The sequence below is a fragment of the Pongo pygmaeus genome, chromosome 7, assembly GCF_028885625.2.
Source record: "Pongo pygmaeus isolate AG05252 chromosome 7, NHGRI_mPonPyg2-v2.0_pri, whole genome shotgun sequence".
Classification (NCBI taxonomy): domain Eukaryota; kingdom Metazoa; phylum Chordata; class Mammalia; order Primates; family Hominidae; genus Pongo; species Pongo pygmaeus.
In genome coordinates, this window is record NC_072380.2 from 58,875,697 (window position 1) to 58,893,947 (window position 18,251).

Sequence of the window (18,251 nt, forward strand, 5' to 3'; positions counted from 1 at the left end):
AGGTAATGAGGGTAAATCCCTCATGAATAGGGTGAACGCCTTTAAAGAGACCCCAAAGGGATAACTAGCCCCTTCCACCATGTGAGTGAGAACACACTAGAAGTGCCATCTATGAGGAATGGACCCTTACCAGACACTGTATCTGCCAGTGTCTTGATCTTGGACTTCTTAGCCTCCAGAACTTTGAGAAATAAATTTGTATTCTTTTTTCTTTTTTTGAGATGGAGTCTCACACTGTCGCCTGGACTGGTGTGCAGTTGTGCGATCTCGGCTCACTGCAACCTCTGCCTCCTGGGTTCAAGCAATTCTCTTGCCTCAGCCTCCCAAGTAACTAGGATTACAGGGACCCCATCACCACGCCTGGCTAATTTTTTTGTATTTTTAGTAGGGACAGGGTTTCACTATGTTGGCCAGGCTGGTCTTGAACTCCTGACCTTGGGATCCGCCCACCTTGGCCTCCCAAAGTGCTGGGATTACAGGTGTGAGCCACTGTGCTTGGCCTAAATTTCTATTCTTTTTAAGCTATGCATTTATGGGTTGTTAGTTGATGGGTTGTTATAGTAACCCAAATGGACTAAAAAAACCAACTAAGGCCTAAGGCCTAAGGCCTAACATAGGCCTGGCACATAGTAAACTTCAATATTTGTTTGTTGAATGAATGAATGCACATTCCTTGAATAATCTGCATTTGACTCTATTTTCCACTCCTACTTTTTATATATATAAAAACCATTTGTATACCTTTGAGAACCTAGATCCATGGTTCTCAAAGTGTGATCAGGAAAAAGAGATAAAGTGAGATTCACCAGTTGAAAACTTCTGTGCTTTGGGCTTTACCACTTACTGGGTTTGTGGCTTTTTGCAAGTTATATAACATGTCTGTGGTGCAATTATCTCATATGTAATCATCATTGTACTTCACACAATTGTCATAGAGATTTTCTGAGATAAATGATAATAATAATTGCTAACACTTCCTGGGCACTTACTATGTATCTGCTGTGTTCTAGCCCATCAGGTGAGGCACTATTTTCGTTTCATATAAAGGGATTAACATTGCCTGCACATATAAATGTCATATTATTATTATTAACATTATTGTAGTCAATGATTAAAGAAAAGGCTGACAGGCCTTTTCTTCCCACCCTGAGCGCATGGATCTCCTAGTCGGATGTTCTGTGGGCGACCACTGTGCAACAGCCTGTTACTCCGTGCAATTGCATCCAGTCCAGTGCTTCTCACAGGTGAGCATGCATCAGAGTCAGTTGAAGGGCTTGTCAAAACAGATTGCCAGGCCTTGTCCACCAGGTTTCTGATTCAATTGGTCTAGCATGGAGTCCAAAAATTTGCATTTCTGACAATTTCTCAGATGCTGCTGATGCTACCAGCCCCTCACCAAACATTTTTAAAATAATTATTTTATTGAAATATAACTCAAATACCATAAAATCACCCTTTAAAGTGTACCATTCAGTGATTTGTTACAATATTCACAGTTGTACAACCATCATCATTCTAGAACAAAGTACACATTTTTCTTAATTTTTCAATCTGTTTTAAAAATAGGTATACAAAACAACATAAAAAAGTAGAGATGGAGAAGTCCTCCTCCCCTCATCCCAGTCACTCGGTTCCTCCCCTCCACTAGGTAACCCCTTTTATTTCCTATACATCTATTTCAATGTAGCATTTCTTCACGCAGATATAAGCAATATAGGGTCTTTCCCTGTTTTCTTGTGCTAGAGAGGCAGCACACTATGAATCATATTCTGTCAATTGTTTTTTTCATTTAGTAAAGCTGGAGATCATTATGAAGGTATTACCATGGCATATTTAACAGTCTCCTTACTCTCCAAGTAAACAAATATATCAATTTTTTCTAGTCTTTTGCTATTGCAAACTATGTTGTAAAAAATACCCTTACATACATATCATTTCACATGTGTTATCATTTCATATGTGTCTCCTCTAAAATTCAGGTGTTGCCAAATAGGCCATGAAGGCTCCTCCATCACTAATGGGATTAAGGCCCTTATAAGAGGCTTCATGCAGCATTTGGCTAGCTTGCTTTCTTGCCCTTCTGCCTTCTGCCATGTGAAGATGCAGCAAGAAGGCCCACACCAGACACCAAATGCCAGCTCCTTGATCTCAGATTTATCAGAGTGAGAAAGTAAGTATCTGTTCTTTGTAAACTACCCAGTCTCAGATATTCTGTTATAGCAGCACAAAACAGACTAAGACAATATGTGTGCAGGTGTATGTGTAGGATTAATTCCCAGAAGTAGGACTGCTAGTTTAAAGAGTAAATACACTTATAATTTTGAAGCATATTTCCACAGTCCCATTGATAGGAGTTGCATAATTTTGTACTTTTGTTAGCAATACATGAGAGGGCCCTTACCCCAATATGTGTTGTCCAGGACTTGGATTTTAGCCAATATGGTAGGTGTGCAGTTTAAATTTGCATTTCTCTTGTCATGAGTGAGACAGTACATTTTTCATATGTATAAAAGCCATTTGCGTTCCTTTCTCTGTGAACTGTCCTTGTCCTTTGCCCATTTTCTACTGGGTTTCCTCCAAGGAATACTCTTGCTTACTCCTCCAAGAGTAATTTATACTTTAGGGGGTTGTTTCTACGTAACATCAATATGAACTATTCTTCAATTTTGCCATTTGTCTTTGTTTACTGTGTTTTTTGCCATGCATAAATTAGGGTTTTTATGTAGTTGAATCGATCAATCTTTCCTCTTACGACTAGGGCATTTTGAGTCATAGTTGGAAAGACTTTCTCCCCTTTCCCCCACTCTAAAATTATAAAGGAATCTGGTCATGTTTTATTCTAATACCTTGACATTTTTTCACGTTTAAATCTTGGATTCATTTGTAGCCTAGAGCACTGTCATCTACCAGACTAAAAAAGAATACGGATGAGTAGATTCTAAACATTTCTCCCCATATTAGATCTTTCTTTAAATACAATCTTGCCCCATATATAAGACAGATGGAAGGAGAGCTGCCCTGAAGGTGCAGCAGAGACCCTCTTGTGAGTCACACCCTCCCCAGACTCCACGGATCTCCATGGAATCCTTAGGATGGCTGTAAGCAGAGTGAAGACCACAGATATCTGCAGAACAGCAACTAGGTCAAAAAGTCTGATGAGAAAAAAGTTAAAAGAAGGACTTTCTGGTTTGTCTTGATGTTTGCCATTGAGTGTTTGTTGAGGAGGAAATGAGAAAAGACTGGAGAGGACTTAAGAGTCCCTTTCTGCAGGGGCTCATCTTTCTTATCAACAGTCCCCTTTTGCTGAGTTCATATGTTCAAGTGAAAAATTCCTCATGATTCTACTATGATCTGATTGGTGTAGTGGAGAATGCATGGACCTTGGTATCACATATGAGTTCTGATCCTGAACACTTACTAGCTGTGCAGCCTCTGGCAAGTCATTTCTGTTTCACAATTAGTAGTTCATCCATAGTAAATAACTGAGTACTTTGTATATGGAAGACACTGTGCTAACTGACAGAGATACAAAAACGGAGAAGATAGAAATGGTATTACCTTACAGCATGGAGGTGGAACCACATGGTAAACAAATAACTATCCTAATTATTTAGATTCTAATTGTCATAACATCTTCAACAGAGCATGGGGTCCTGCGGACATGAAGAGCAGGGAGGTTCAGGCTTACTAGTTTAGGGAAGCTGGCCACCAGGTTCAGGTTTGACAGGTGCATAGGAAATGGCATGGCAGAAGGAGGCCAGAGCCTTTTAGGCAAAAGGAAGAGCAAACGCTTATTAGACCCCAAGGCTGCAGGAGCTAGGCACGTTTGACCACCGAAAGGAAGGCCAATATAGACAGACAGCATCAACCTCACTGTGGTGTCTGTGTTGAGAATGGATTGTATATGTGTGCTGTGTGAGGGGCAAGAGTGGATTAGCGGACATGGGTTAAGAGCTACTAGCAGTCTGGGCAAAAGACACTAGTGGCCTGGGAAACAGTGGTAGTGGAGAGTGGACAGATTGGTAAGACACACAAATGTGTTCAGAAAAATTCTAGGTTTCTGCGTGAGCTGTGGCCAGGTGGATGTCCATGCCACTACTGAGATGAATTCTGAACAGGAGGAAGTTTGGAGAAAAGCCCCAACATTTCGGCAGGACAGCACCTCCTGGTGGAGATGACAAGCGGGAGCCTCACCACAGGCCTGGTTGTGGGAGTGAAATGGGGACTCCGGGCGCGGTCGGGTGCACTTACTGTGCTAAGACAGCGAGGCCCGGCGGAGGTGGCAATGGCAGACCTGGTTTCTCGGCGGAGTCCCAGTGGGAGGCTCGGTGTCCAAAATCCTCAACTAGATTGGGCATGCCGTTTATCTTGTTCCAACTGTTGACAGTAATGGCACTAGCAATAATGTCCTTCCCAGGCAAAGATGGTTTTTCTTCCGTGTTTTCAGCCACTGCAGAGTGGACATCTACTATGAACCAAGTATCTGCGGCTTTAGGTACCAGATTCAAACACAGGATGGTGGCAGAACAGGGACTAGGACGGAGAAAAAACCTGAAGATGTATCAACCAGAAAGCAATGCATTCTCACAGAGGCACAAAAAAACGCCTCTGAAGCAGAAGATTCACCTCCACTTCTGCGTCCTTTTGAGGCAACTTTTTGAGCATCCTCCCCAGGCCAACACTTTTCCACCTTATTAAACTACCCCGTAGCTTTCTCCATGGGAGGGGCCTTCTTCACAGTCCTCGGACCCAGTCAGACTCGTGGCCTTCCCAGGCTTCTGCTGGGCCGGCTATGGTCGACGCCGCACGGTCTCAGGCCCACTTTTCCCGCAGGAGCGGCGGCCCCAGCGGAGCCCCTGTGCGCCCCGGCGAACGTGGTAGGAATGCAATCTCCCGCCCCTTCAGACTCTGGCACCCCGTAGCCTTTCCTCAGGCTCCAAGAGTTCTCCCGGTGATGTGATGACCGACATGGCGTCTGGGCTCTGGACACTTAGACTTTACTCCTCCCCGTCCCCCAAACATGGGGAAACCACACCTTCTCTGCTCCAGTCACCAGCAGCCACTCCCATTCCTTAGGTATCCATTATTGCATGTGTAGCCCATTGCATGTGTAGCCTACTTCTGGTTTTCATTTTTATTTAAGGTCAGTTGTTGCCTGACAACACTGACGAAAGTAACTTAATTCGAAAGACAACACTTGGAGGCGGCCCCCGCTCCAAGCACCAGCCCAGCAGCTCCCCCGAACTCCCCAGGAGCTCGCGGGCGAGCAACGCCACAGCCCAGAGCGCGCTCCGCGGAACCCCCAGCCCCGGGCGAGAAAGCTCCTTCCGGGCTCCGGGCCCGACTAGGCCATCCGGGAGGCCCTGGAGCGCCGGGGCCGTAGAAGCCCTGCCCCCCGCTGAAGCCCCGCCCTGCGCCCGAGCGCCCGCCAATGGCAGGGCGCGGTGCGGCGCGGCGAAGTGGGACGGCGGCTCGCTGAGGAGGCGGTGCGCTCAGGCGGCGCTCCCGGAGATGCCCCGCGGCAGCCGCGCTCGAGGCTCCAAGGTAGGCTCTGGGGCGGGAGTGGGCGCCGCGCCGTTTCTCGCGTTGCGGGGAAGCGGCGGGCCGGCGCGGGGCCGGCCCTGGGCTGCTGGGGTGAGAGGAGGTGGGCGTTGGGGGTGGTGGCGGGTCTCGTCTGCGCGTATGGAGCAAGCCCGCGCAGCGGGGTGCCGCCCCCAGGTCCGGCTCCGGTCCAGGCGTGCGGGCCGGGCCCTCAGCGGCTGTATGGAAGGCGAGGGGTGGGGCCGCCGAGGGACGCAGCGGGCGGGAGCATATGTCCGCCTCGGGGGTACTTGGCGGTACTTTTGTCTCTTTTTGATTTTGGTGTAATGTACCAAACAGCAGGGAATCCTGGCGTGGCTTTACTCGTCTCCGCGAATAATCCACTGTCAACTCTGTCTCTCTTTCTGTCGCACTCGGAGGGGACTGTGCGGCTGACTGCCCAGTCCGTGGGCCCCGCGCTGCCTCGGGTTCCAGAACGGAAGTGGGTGCCTAGGAATCGTTGCTTGAATGGTGTTTGATTGCACCTGTATCCGCGAGTGCATCCTTTTTTGTTCTGCTAATTGTGCTTGTCCTGGCATGTGTCCTTTATCGTTTTAAAGTTCCTTCTAACTTCCTTGCTTTCAAATACGTTTGTCTCACAGTAAAACGGTTTTTAAAAAGCAAACACAGGACCTCCTTTCTTGACTCTTCCCTTTACTTGAAAACTTCCTGGAAAAAATAGTCCACATATACTGGTTCAACTTCTTTACCACTATCATGCTTTCTCGCTTCTCAAATACCATTGATTATCAGCCCACACTATCAATTTTGTGACTGGCTTTAGGGAATAAAGAAATTCGTTTCAGGCACCTCTGTTGATTATAAGATACAATCTGATTTCTGAAGTATTAATGTATGAAAAAAATCAAGGAAATATATAAATTTGCTAAATCCAGTGTAAGTTGTTTACTTGGTCATTGGAGCATTTGACACATTCACCACCTGCTCTTATTTCTTTTGAAACATCCATGATTGTCTTGCTGTCTTGCAACAGCTCATTTTTTTCTCTTTGCTGTGTTTGTGCCATGTTCTAATTTTTGACCTTGTGCTTTTTCTCATTTTCCGTATTTGCTTTGGACAATGTCATACATTGAAGTTAACTGTATAGATGACTTTCAGATCTATATTAGATCTTTCCCTAGAGCTCAAACTTAGTGCATCACATAATCATCATCTCACCCTTAGTCCTCCAGGCCCTAACAGTTTCTCTTGACTTAGAAATCTTAGTATTTTTGAATTGACATTCACTTCTGGTCTCTTCATCTTGTCATTTTTCAAGACTCTTTTTTTTTACTCAATTTTTTTTAGTAGTCGTACAGTTGTCTATTGTGTAATACGTTGCTGAAAACTGAAGCAGTTCATAACAAATGTTTATTATATCATAGAGTTTCTGAGACTCAGGAATCTGAGAACGGCTCAACTAAGTGGTTGTAGTTCAGGATCTCCCACAAGGCTGCAGTCAAATAAAGGGTCGTTGGAGCTGGAGAATCCAGTTCCAAGCTCACTCACATGGTTGTTTCTTGACAGCTGCATAGGGCAGCTCACAACAGGGTCCTGGCTTTCCCAAGAGCAAGGGAGAGAGCAACAAGATATCAGTCCCCGTGTCTTTTATAGCCTAAACTCAGAAGTGACATCCCATCTCCTGTCTATTCATTACATGGACCAACGCGGTACAATGTTTGAGGAGACTATAGAGGATCCCCAGGAGGTGGGGATCACAGGGCCCACCTTGGAGGCTGGCTTCCACAGTATTTCCCAGGAATTTATTTTTTGTTTCTGTCTCCCTCGGTCAGTCTCAAAGTACTTAAATGGTTGGAGTGTTGATGTGTAGTGCCGGCTAGTATGCTCTCATTCCATCTTCAGAGGTGACTTTCCCTTAGGCACTACTTTGATTATATTGTTAGTCCTCCATCTAAATCTCATTTTATTTCTTGTTGGCTGCATCATAATTTATTGCAGACTTACTCTGTGTTTAGTGCTTCATATGTATTAACTAATTTAATTATTTTAACAGTCCTGTGAGGTAGATACCATTAGTCTCATTTTATGGGTGAGGAAACTGAGGCTCAGCAGAGAGGCTAAGTAATTTGCCTAAGGTCACACAGCAGTTAAGGGAAGAAGCTAGGATTTGTATCCAGGTAGTCTGCCCCAGACCTTGCTTTTGTTCAGGCTCTCAGCCTGTTATTCACAGCCTCCATAATATGTGTCTTATTCCTTAACTTTACAGCTTTGTTCATTATCTTGTAGGTAAACTAGACTACTGTTATCACTGTATTTTCTTGCCCCTGGGTGGTAATTGCATATGTTCTTGGTTTGGAATAATGCCAGTTCTCCCATTTCTGCTGATTGAAACCTTTTTTTTTTTTTTTGAGACGCAGTCTTGCTCTGTCGCTCAGGCTGGAGTGTAGTGTTGCTATCTCAGTACAGGCGCCCGCCACCTCACCCGGCTACTTTTTTAAAATTTTTATTAGAGACAGGGTTTCACCGTGTTAGCCAGGATGGTCTCGATCTCCTGACGTCGTGATCCGCCCGCCTCGGCCTCCCAAAGTGCTGGGATTACAGGCGTGAGCCACCGCGCCCGGCCATGAAATCTTAATCATCCATTGAGGCCTACTTCAAATCCCACCTTCTCCCAAATTATCCCAGCTATACATGAACTTTCTTCTGTATGTTCTTGGTTTGGAATAATGCCAGTTCTCCCATTTCTGCTGATTGGAATCTTAGTCATCCATTGAGGCCCACCCCAAATTTCACCTCCCAAATTATCCCAGCTGTAAATGAACTTTCTTCTGTAGTCTGTGGAATTTTATGTAAATAACTCTTACTATTCCATGTCTTACATTAGGTTTATTTGTGTCTACACCTTTATTCCCATATAGTCTAGACATTTAAGATTAGGGACTGTGTCTTCAGCCCATATTCCCCAGAGTACCTGTCATATCCCTTGTATGTACTAGATATCTGATGCATTAATGAAAGGGGAACTAGTTTAGAAGATTTGCAAGTATTCCAGGTGTGAAGAAACAGGAGGAAATACCCTAGTCCGAAGACTTGGATATCAGCCTCAGCAATACAGCTGAATGGTTTTGCAATTTTGGGCAAGCCACACAGATATATCAGGACTGTTAAGATGAAAGGTGATGTGGTTATGGACTAAAGTGGTGGAATTAGGAATAGAATAGAAAGGACTGAGTTGATAGACTACAAATGGAAGGTGAGATTTAGGCAACTGCAATTGAAAGAGGAAGAGGAGGAAACGGTGGTTCAGAAAGTTGAACCTGTGAGAAGTGGGAAAGTTGTTTGCCTCTTAACTGATGTTAGGATATATAGATATATATCCTATATATCACATATATAGATATGTGGTATTTAAGACCCAGGGAGATTAGGGCAGTCAGTTGCTCAAAGGCTGGGATATCTTAGTTCTTTCCTCACTCCCCTCTCCTCCATGGGTTTCTCCTGCCCTAGCCCCTCACTATCCCTTAACATGCTGTGATTCTTCCCTTTATGCCTTATGTTCTCCCTTTCCTTATGAAGTAGCCAAGGACGACCACATATACTCCTGTTCTTGGGCAGCAGCTTGCCTTTTGAGATTTTCTTTTCTTTTCTTTTTTTTTTTTTTGAGATGGGAGTCTTGCTCAGCCACCCAGGCTGGAGTGCAGTGGCCCGATCTCGGCTCACTGCAACCACTGTCTCCTGGGTTCAAGCTCTCTGAATAGGGCAATATACCTAACATGGAGTTGTCGTTTCTTTATAAAATGGGGTTAATAACCTATATTGCTGGGTTGATATGAGGATTAAATGATGACAACGCATGTGATGATATACCGAGCATATAAACACTCAATAAATGTTGGTGATAATGAAAGCAATTAATAATGAAACACCATGATAATTAAAGAAATCATATGAGGACAAAGATATTGTACATCCTCTACTGCTTTGTCTCTACATTTCCTGGGAATTGTTGTCTTTCAGCTTGTTGAACAAGAAATAGGAAAAAGGCTCATTTTCAAGTTTTTCAATGATGGCAGGAAATTCTCATAATTATCTTGGTAGGAGTACCTCATGGTTCCAGTTTAAGGCCTTGATAGTCTCATTGAATGATTTACTGGTGGCTCTACATCTCAGAATTAGACTACTTAGTACTGACATCTCAGTTGTCTTTTTTTTTTAAGACAGTCTTACTCTGTCACCCAGGCTGGGGTGCAGGGGCGCTATCATGGCTCACTGCAGTCTTGAGCTCCTGGGCTCAAGTGATCCTCCCATTTTGGCCTCCCAAGTAGCTGGGACCACAGGCCATGCCACTGTGCCTGGCTAATATTTAAATTTATTTTGTAGAGATAGAGTCTTGCTGTGTTGCCGAGGCTGGTCTTGAATTCCTGGCCTCAAGCCATTCTTTCTCCTTGGCCTCCCAAACTGCTGGAGTTACAGCGTGAACCACCGTGCCTGGCCTAGTGTCTTATTCCTCAAACCAAAGGGAAAGAGAGGAAAGAGAGTTTTTATTGAAAACTTTCTGTATGTCAAGCACTTTGCATAGAGTACCTCACTTAAGGGAAAACGTGTTTGCTTTTTAGTCAAAATAATATATGTTCATAGGTAAGGTAAAATAGTACAAAAAGGTTTATTGTAAAACCCAGCAGTCCCTTGCACATCTCATTCCATTTATTTTTATTGAGATAACTGTAAATTCACAGACAATTGTGAGTAATGTAGAGAATAATTGTTTTATAAACTAATTCTTGAGGCTGGGCTAGATCAAAGTGGCTGCTAGATCAAAGTGTTGACAGATTTCATGTCTGGTGAGGGCCTGCTTTCTGGTTCATAGACAGCCATATTCTTACCATGTCTTTATATGGTGGAAGAGATAAAGGAGCTCTCCAAGGTCTCTTTTATAAGGGCATCAATCCCATAACTTCTAATCACCTGCCAAAGGCCCCACCTCCTAATACCATCAGGTGATCCACCTGCCTTGGCCTCCCAAAGTGCTGGGATTACAGGCGTGAGCCGCCGTGCCCGGTCTGAGGTTTTTTTTTTTTTTTTTTTTTTTTTTTTAATACAACATAAAACTGTCATGATTTATCCAAGTTGTTGTGCATATCAGTAGTTTCTTTGTCTTTTTTTGTGTGTGTGTGTATGTGTTGGAGTCTCGCTTTCTTGCCCAGGCTGGAGTGCAGTAGCGCGATCTCGGCTCACTGCAACTTTCCGCCTCCCCAGTTCAAACAATTCTCCTGCCTCAGCCTCCTGAGTAGCTGGTACTACAGGCACCTGCTGCCATGCCTGGCTAATCTTTTGTATTTTAGTAGAGACAGGGTTTCACCGTGTTGCCCAGGCTGGTCTTGAACTCCTGAGCTCAGGCAATGCAATCCACCCGCCTCGGCCTCTCAAAGTGCTAGGATTACAGGCATGAGCCACCCTGCCCGGCCAGTAGTTTCTTTGTTTTAATTGCTGAGTAGTGTTCCATATAATGGATATACCAGAGTGTGGATTAACATTTATTATTGAAGGACCTCTAGGCTGTTTTCAGGTTTTGGTTATTGCAAATAAAACTGCTATAAACATCGGTGTACCAGTTTTTGTGTGAACATAAGTTTTCATTTCTCTGAGATAAATGCCTAAGTATGTAATTGCCAGAACCCGTGGTAATTTGATGTTTAAGCATAATGTTTTCCAGGTTTATACATGTTGTTGCATGTATCAGTACTTCATTACTATTTATTTTGAATAAATTTTTCATTGCATGGACATACTGCATTTAAAACATCCATTTATTAGTTGATAGACATTTGGATTATTTCCACCTTTGGGCTGTTAAGAATAATGTTGCTTTGAACTTTTTTTTTTAAATTGAGATCTGGTCTCATTATATTGCCCAGGCTGGTCTCAAACTCCTGGCTGGGCTCAAGAGATCCTCCCATCTCAGCTTCTCAAGGTGTTGGGATTACAGCCGTGAGCCACCACGCCTGGCCTGCGTTGAACATTTGTATATGCATTTTTATGTAGACCTAAGTTTTTCTTTCTCTAGCAGTGGAATTTTTGGGTCACATAATAACTGTATGTTTATATTTTGGATAACTGTTAAAATTTTCCAAAGTGGTTGCACCTTTTACAGTCTCACCAGCAAGGAATGAACATTCTAATTTTGCCACATTCTTGCTAACACTTGCCATTGCTTGTCTTTTACTTTTAGTCATCCTAATGGTTATGAAGTGTTAACCTCACTGTGATTTGGTTTGCAGTTCTCTAATGAGATTGAGCATCTTTTCATGTACTTATTGGGCATTTCTGTATCTTCTTGAAGAAATGTTTATTCAGCTTATTTGGCTGCATTTTCATTGGGTTATTTGCTGTTTTATTGTGGAATCATGAGTTCTTTAAAATTCTGTGTACTGTTCTCCTATAAGATGTATGATTTGCAGATATTTTCTGCCATTCTTTGGGTTTTCTTTTCATTTTCTTATTGAAGTACAAATGTTTTTAATAATTTTGATGAGGTCCAATTTGTTTTTTCTTTTGTTTCTTGTGCTTTTTGGTGTCATGTTTAATAAATCATTGCCTAAACCAAGGTCACAAAGATTTATTCCTATGTTTTCTTCCAAGAGTTACAGTTTTAGCTCTTAGATTTAGGTCTGTGATTCATTTGGAGTTAATTTTTCTACACACTGTGAGGTAGTGGTACAACTTCATTCTTTTCTAGGTGGATACCCAGTTGTCTCAACACTATTTGTTGAAAAAATTGTTCTTTCTCCTTGAATTGTCTTGGCACTTTTTTGTTTTAATTGAAAATCAGTTGACCATAAAAGTAAAGATTTGTTTCTGGCCTATGAATTCTATTCCACTGATCTCCATGTCTGCCTTTATTCTAGTACCATACTGTTTTAATTACTGTAACTTGGCAGTGTTGAAATTAGAAGTGTGAGTTTCTGACTTGTTTTCCGTTTTGAGATTTTTTTAACTGTCTTGGGTTCGTTGCATTTCCATATGAATAATAGCAGCTTGTCAATTTCTGCAGAAAGCCATCTGGGATTTTCATTGTGTTGAATATATAGACAAATTGGAGAGTATTATCATCTTAATATTATTTCCCGTGAGCATGGGTTGTCTTTTCATTTATTTAGATCTTCTTTAATTTCTATCTATGTTTTACAGTTTTCAGTGAAAAAGTCCTGCACTTCTTTGGTTAAATTTATTCCTAAGAGTTTTATTCTTTTTGATGCTATTTTGAATGCAGTTCTACTGGCACATGCTACTGCACCTGGCTAATATTTTTTGTTAATTTTTTGGTAGAGATGGAGTCTCACTGTGTTGCCCAGGCTGCTCTCAAATTTCTGGGCTCAAGGGATGCTCCTGTTTTGGCCTCCCAAAGCTCTGGGATTATAGGCATGAGCCAACCGCACCCAGCTCCATTGATTTTTTTAAATATTGAGATTGTATCCTGCAACTTTGCTGAACTCATTTATTGGTTCTAATAATTGTTTGGGTTTTCTGAAGTGTGGATTCCTTAGGATTTCCTGTGTACAAGGTCATGCAGCTAGGCATGGTGGCTCACACCAGTAATCCCAGCACTTTGGGAGGCTGAGGCGGGTGGATCACTTGAGCCTAGGAGTTCGAGACCAGCCTGGGCAACATGGTGAAACTGAGTCTCTACAAAAAACACAAAAATTAGCAGGATGTGGTGGCTCATGCCTGTGGTCCCAGCTACTCAGGAGACTGAGGCAAGAGGATTGCTTGAGCCGAGGAGGTAGAAGCTTCAGTGAGCCATGATTGTGCTACTGCACTCCAGCCTGGGCAACAGAGTGAGACCCTCTCTTTTCTTTCTTTTTCTTTTTTTTTTTTTTTTTTTTTTAAGGAGGTAGAAGCTTGCTCCAGTGATCCATGATCATGCTACTGCACTCCAGCCTGGGCAACAGAGTGAGACCATCTTTCCCCCTCCCCCCAAGACAGAATCTTGCTCTGTCACCCAGGCTGGAGTGCAGTGGCACCATCTCAGCTCACTGCAACCTCTGCCTCCTGGGTTCAAGCGATTCTTCTGCCTCAGCCTCCTGAGTAGTTGGAATTAGAGGCGTGTGCCACCATGCCTGGCTAATTTTTGTATTTTTAGTAGAGACAGGCTTTCACCATGTTGGCCAAGCTGGTATCGAACTCCTGACCTCATGATCCACGCACCTTTGCCTCCCAAAGTGCTGGGATTACAGGTGTGAGCCACCGCACCTGGCCAACCATGTCTCTTAAAAAAAAAAAAAAGAGAAAGAAAACAAAATACCATGCTGTCTGTCAGTAGAGATAATTTTACTACTTCCAATTTAGACATCTTTTATTTCTTCTCCTTGCCATGGCTAGAACCTCCAGTCAAATATTGAATGTAAGTGGGAAAAGTTGACATCCTTTCTTGTTCCTTCTTTTTTTTTTTTTTAATTTTATTTTATTTTATTTTATTTTATTTTATTTTTTTTTATTTTTTTTATTTTTGTAGCTTTTATTTTTATTTTTATTTTTTTTTTAATTTATGAAGTATTTATTGATGATTCTTGGGTGTTTCTCGGAGAGGGGGATATGGGAGGGTCATAGGATGATAGTGGAGAGAAGGTCAGGAGATAAACACATGAACAAAGGTCTCTGGTTTTCCTAGGCAGAGGACCCTGCGGCCTTCTGCAGTGTTTGTGCCCCTGGGTACTTGAGATTAGGGAGTGGTGATGACTCTTAAAGAGCATGCTGCCTTCAAGCACCTGTTTAACAAAGCACATCTTGCACCGCCCTTAATCCATTTAACCCTGAGTTGACACAGCACATGTTTCAGAGAGCATGGGGCTGGGGGAAAGGCCATAGATCAACAGCATCCCAAGGCAGAAGAACTTCTCCTAGTCAGAACAAAATGGAGTCTCCTATGCCCACCCCTTTCTACACAGACACAGCGACAATCTGATCTCTCCTTCCTTTCCCCACACTTCCTCCCCTTCTCTTCAACAAAACCGCCATCATCCTCATGGCCCGCTCCCGATGGTCGCTGTCTCTTCGGAGCTGTCGGGTACACCTCCCAGACAGGGCAGCCGGGCAGAGGCGCTCCTCACTTCCCCGACGGAGCCGCCCGGGCAGAGGCGCTCCTCGCTTCCCAGACGGGGCCGCCCGGGCAGAGGCGCTCCTCGTTTCCCAGACGGGGCCGCCCGGGCAGAGGCGCTCCTCACTTCCCAGACGGGGCGGCCGGGCAGAGACGCTCCTCACTTCCTCCCAGATGGGGTGGCGGCCAGGCAGAGGCGCTCCTCACCTCCCAGACAGGGCGGCCGGGCAGAGGCACTCCTCACTTCCCAGACTGGGCGGCCGGGCAGAGGCACTCCTCACTTCCCAGACTGGGCGGCCGGGCAGAGGCGCTCCTCACTTCCCAGACAGGGCGGCCGGGCAGAGGCACTCCTCACTTCCCAGACTGGGCGGCCGGGCAGAGGCGCTCCTCACGTCCTAGACGGGGTGGCCAGGCAGAGGCGCTCCTCACTTCCCAGACGGTGTGGCGGCTGGGCAGAGGCGCTCCTCACTTCCCAGATGGGGCAGCCAGGCAGAGGCGCTCCTCACTTCCTCCCAGACGGGGTGGCGGCCAGGCAGAGGCGCTCCTCACTTCCCAGACGGGGCGGCCGGGCAGAGGTGCTCCTCACTTCCACCCAGACGGGGTGGCGGCCGGGCAGAGGCGCTCCTCACCTCCCAGACGGGGCGGCCGGGCAGAGGCGCTCCTCCCTTCCCAGACGGAGTGGCCAGGCAGAGGCGCTCCTCACCTCCCAGAGTGGGCGGCCGGGCAGAGGCGCTCCTCACTTCCCAGATGGGGCAGCCAGGCAGAGGCGCTCCTCACTTCCTCCCAGACGGGGTGGCGGCCAGGCAGAGGTGCTCCTCACCTCCCAGACGGGGCGGCCGGGCAGAGGTGCTCCTCACTTCCTCCCAGATGGGGTGGCGGCTGGGCAAAGGCGCTCCTCACCTCCCAGACGGGGCGGCCGGGCAGAGGCGCTCCTCCCTTCCCAGACGGAGTGGCCAGGCAGAGGCCCTCCTCACCTCCCAGAGTGGGCGGCCGGGCAGAGGCGCTCCTCACTTCCCAGAGTGGGCGGCCGGGCAGAGGCGCCCCTCACTTCCCAGAGTGGGCGGCTGGGCAGAGGCGCTCCTCACTTCCCATAGTGGGTGGCAGCCGGGCAGAGGCGCTCCTCACTTCCCAGACGGAGTGGCCAGGCAGAGGCCCTCCTCACCTCCCAGAGTGGGCGGCCGGGCAGAGGCGCTCCTCACCTCCCAGAGTGGGCGGCCGGGCAGAGGCGCCCCTCACTTCCCAGAGTGGGCGGCTGGGCAGAGGCGCTCCTCACTTCCCATAGTGGGTGGCAGCCGGGCAGAGGCGCTCCTCACTTCCCAGATGGGGCAGCTGGGCAGAGGTGCTCCTCACTTCCTCCCAGACGGGGCGGCCAGGCAGAGGCGCTCCTCACTTCCCAGATGGGGCAGCCGGGCAGAGGCGCTCCTCACTTCCTCCCAGACGGGGTGGCGGCCAGGCATAGGCGCTCCTCACTTCCCAGACGGGGCGGCCGGGCAGAGGCGCTCCTCACCTCCTCCCAGATGGGGTGGCGGCCGGGCAGAGGCGCTCCTCACCTCCCAGACGGGGTGGCCGGGCAGAGGCGCTCCTCCCTTCCCAGACGGGGCGGCCGGGCAGAGGCACTCCTCACCTCCCAGAGTGGGCGGCCGGGCAGAGGCGCTCCTCACTTCCCAGAGTGGGCGGCTGGGCAGAGGCGCTCCTCACTTCCCATAGTGGGTGGCAGCCGGGCAGAGGCGCTCCTCACTTCCCAGATGGGGCAGCTGGGCAGAGGTGCTCCTCACTTCCTCCCAGACGGGGTGGCGGCCAGGCAGAGGCGCTCCTCACCTCCCAGACGGGGCGGCCGGGCAGAGGCACTCCTCACCTCCCAGACGGGGCAGCTGGGCAGAGGCGCTCCTCACCTCCCAGAAGGGGCGGCTGGGCAGAGGCGCTCCTCACTTCCCATATGGGGTGGCAGCCGGGCAGAGGCGCTCCTCACTTCTCAGACGGGGTGGCGGCCAGGCAGAGGCGCTCCTCACTTCCCAGATGGGGCAACCGGGCAGAGGCACTCCTCACTTCCTCCCAGACGGGGTGGCGGCCAGGCAGAGGCGCTCCTCACCTCCCAGACGGGGTGGCCGGGCAGAGGTGCTCCTCATCTCCCAGACGGGGCAGCCGGGCAGAGGCGCTCCTCACTTCCTCCCAGACGGGGTGGCAGCCGGGCAGAGGCGCTCCTCACATCCCAGATGATGGGCGGCCGGGCAGAGGCGCTCCTCACTTCCCAGATAGGGCGGCCGGGCAGAGGGGCTCCTCACATCCCAGACGATGGGCGGCCAGGCAGAGATGCTCCTCACTTCCTAGACGGGGTGGCGGCGGGGCAGAGGCTGTAATCTTAGCACTTTAAGAGGCCAAGGCAGGAGGCTGGTAGGTGGAGGTTGCAGTGAGCCGAGATCACACCACTGCACTCCAGCCTGAGCACCATTGAGCATTGAGTTAGCGAGACTCCGTCTGCAATCCCAGCACCTCGGGAGGCCGAGGCAGGCAGATCACTCGAGGCCAGGAGCTGGAGACCAGCCCGGTCAACACGGCGAAACCCCGTCTCCACCAAAAATACAAAAACCATTCAGGCGTGGCGGCGCGCACCTGCAATCCCAGGCACTCGGCAGGCCGAGGCAGGAGAGTCACAGGAGCCCGAGGCAGGGAGGTTGCAGCAAGCCGAGATCATGGCAGTACAGTCCAGCTTCGATAATAGTGGGAGACCGAAAAAAGAAGGAGAGGGAGACCGAAGAAAGGAGAGGGAGAGGGAGAGGGAGAGGGAGAGGGAGAGGGAGAGCTTTATTTTCATTCTATTCTATTCTACTCCGCCCCGCTCCCTCTTGTTCCTTCTTTTAGGGATAAAGCATCCAGTATTTCACTATTCTGTATGATGTTAGCTGTGGGTTCTTTGTATATACATTTTTATCAGGTTGAGGAAATAACCTTCTGTTGCTAGTTTGTTGAGTTTTTACTGTGGAATAGTTGTTGGCCTTTGTCAGTTGCTTTTCCTACATCTAATGGAGACAATACTGTGGTTTTTATCCTTTATTTTGTTAATATATGACATCGATTGAATTTTCGATATTACATCGACTTTGTATTCCTGGGAAAAATCTCTTATTGGTTATGGTGTATAACTCTTTGTGTATGTTGCTGGATTCAGTTTGCTAGTATTTTGTTGAGGATTTTTGCATCTATATTCATAAGCAGTTTCGCTCTGTGCTTCCTTGTTATGTTTTGGTTTTATCAGGGTAATACTGGTTTCATGGTGTGAATTAGGAAGTATTCCCTCTTCTGTATTTTGGAAGAGTTTGTGAAGGATAGATAACTGTTTCTTAAAATGTTTGGTATAGATCACCATTGTACTCTGAGCCTCAGCTTTTCTTTGTAGGAAGTTTTAAAGTTATGACTTAATCTCTTTATTCGTTATAGCTCTCTGATCAGTTTTTTATTTCTGAGTCGGTTTTGCTAGTTTGTCTTTCTCGGAATTTGTTCATTTTATTTTAGTGATTTAATTTGTTGGTATGTAGTTCATATTATTTCCTTATAATGTTCTCTGTAATCTTTTGGGTTTCTGCAAAATTGGTAGTGCTTCCTCACTTTCTTCTATTCC

At 46.9% G+C, this 18,251-nt stretch overlaps 1 protein-coding gene across 14 annotated transcripts in view; it reads left to right on the top strand.

The window, feature by feature from the left end:
* The first annotated feature begins 1,413 nt into the window (after positions 1–1,413).
* SPIDR (scaffold protein involved in DNA repair) overlaps positions 1,414–18,251 on the top strand; it is a 491,719-nt gene continuing 474,881 nt past the window's right edge. For 11 of the 14 annotated variants that reach the window (XR_010127196.1, XR_010127198.1, XR_010127197.1 and 8 more), the window contains exon 1: positions 5,430–5,544. Coding sequence is in view for 10 of the 14 variants with exons in the window: in XM_063668756.1 (XP_063524826.1) it covers positions 5,512–5,544 (33 nt within the window). In the remaining 4 variants the exon portion in view is untranslated. Of the gene's footprint in view, positions 5,545–18,251 lie in introns of all 14 variants that reach the window. The other 3 variants (XM_054498098.2, XM_063668757.1, XM_063668760.1) reach the window with 3 other exon arrangements.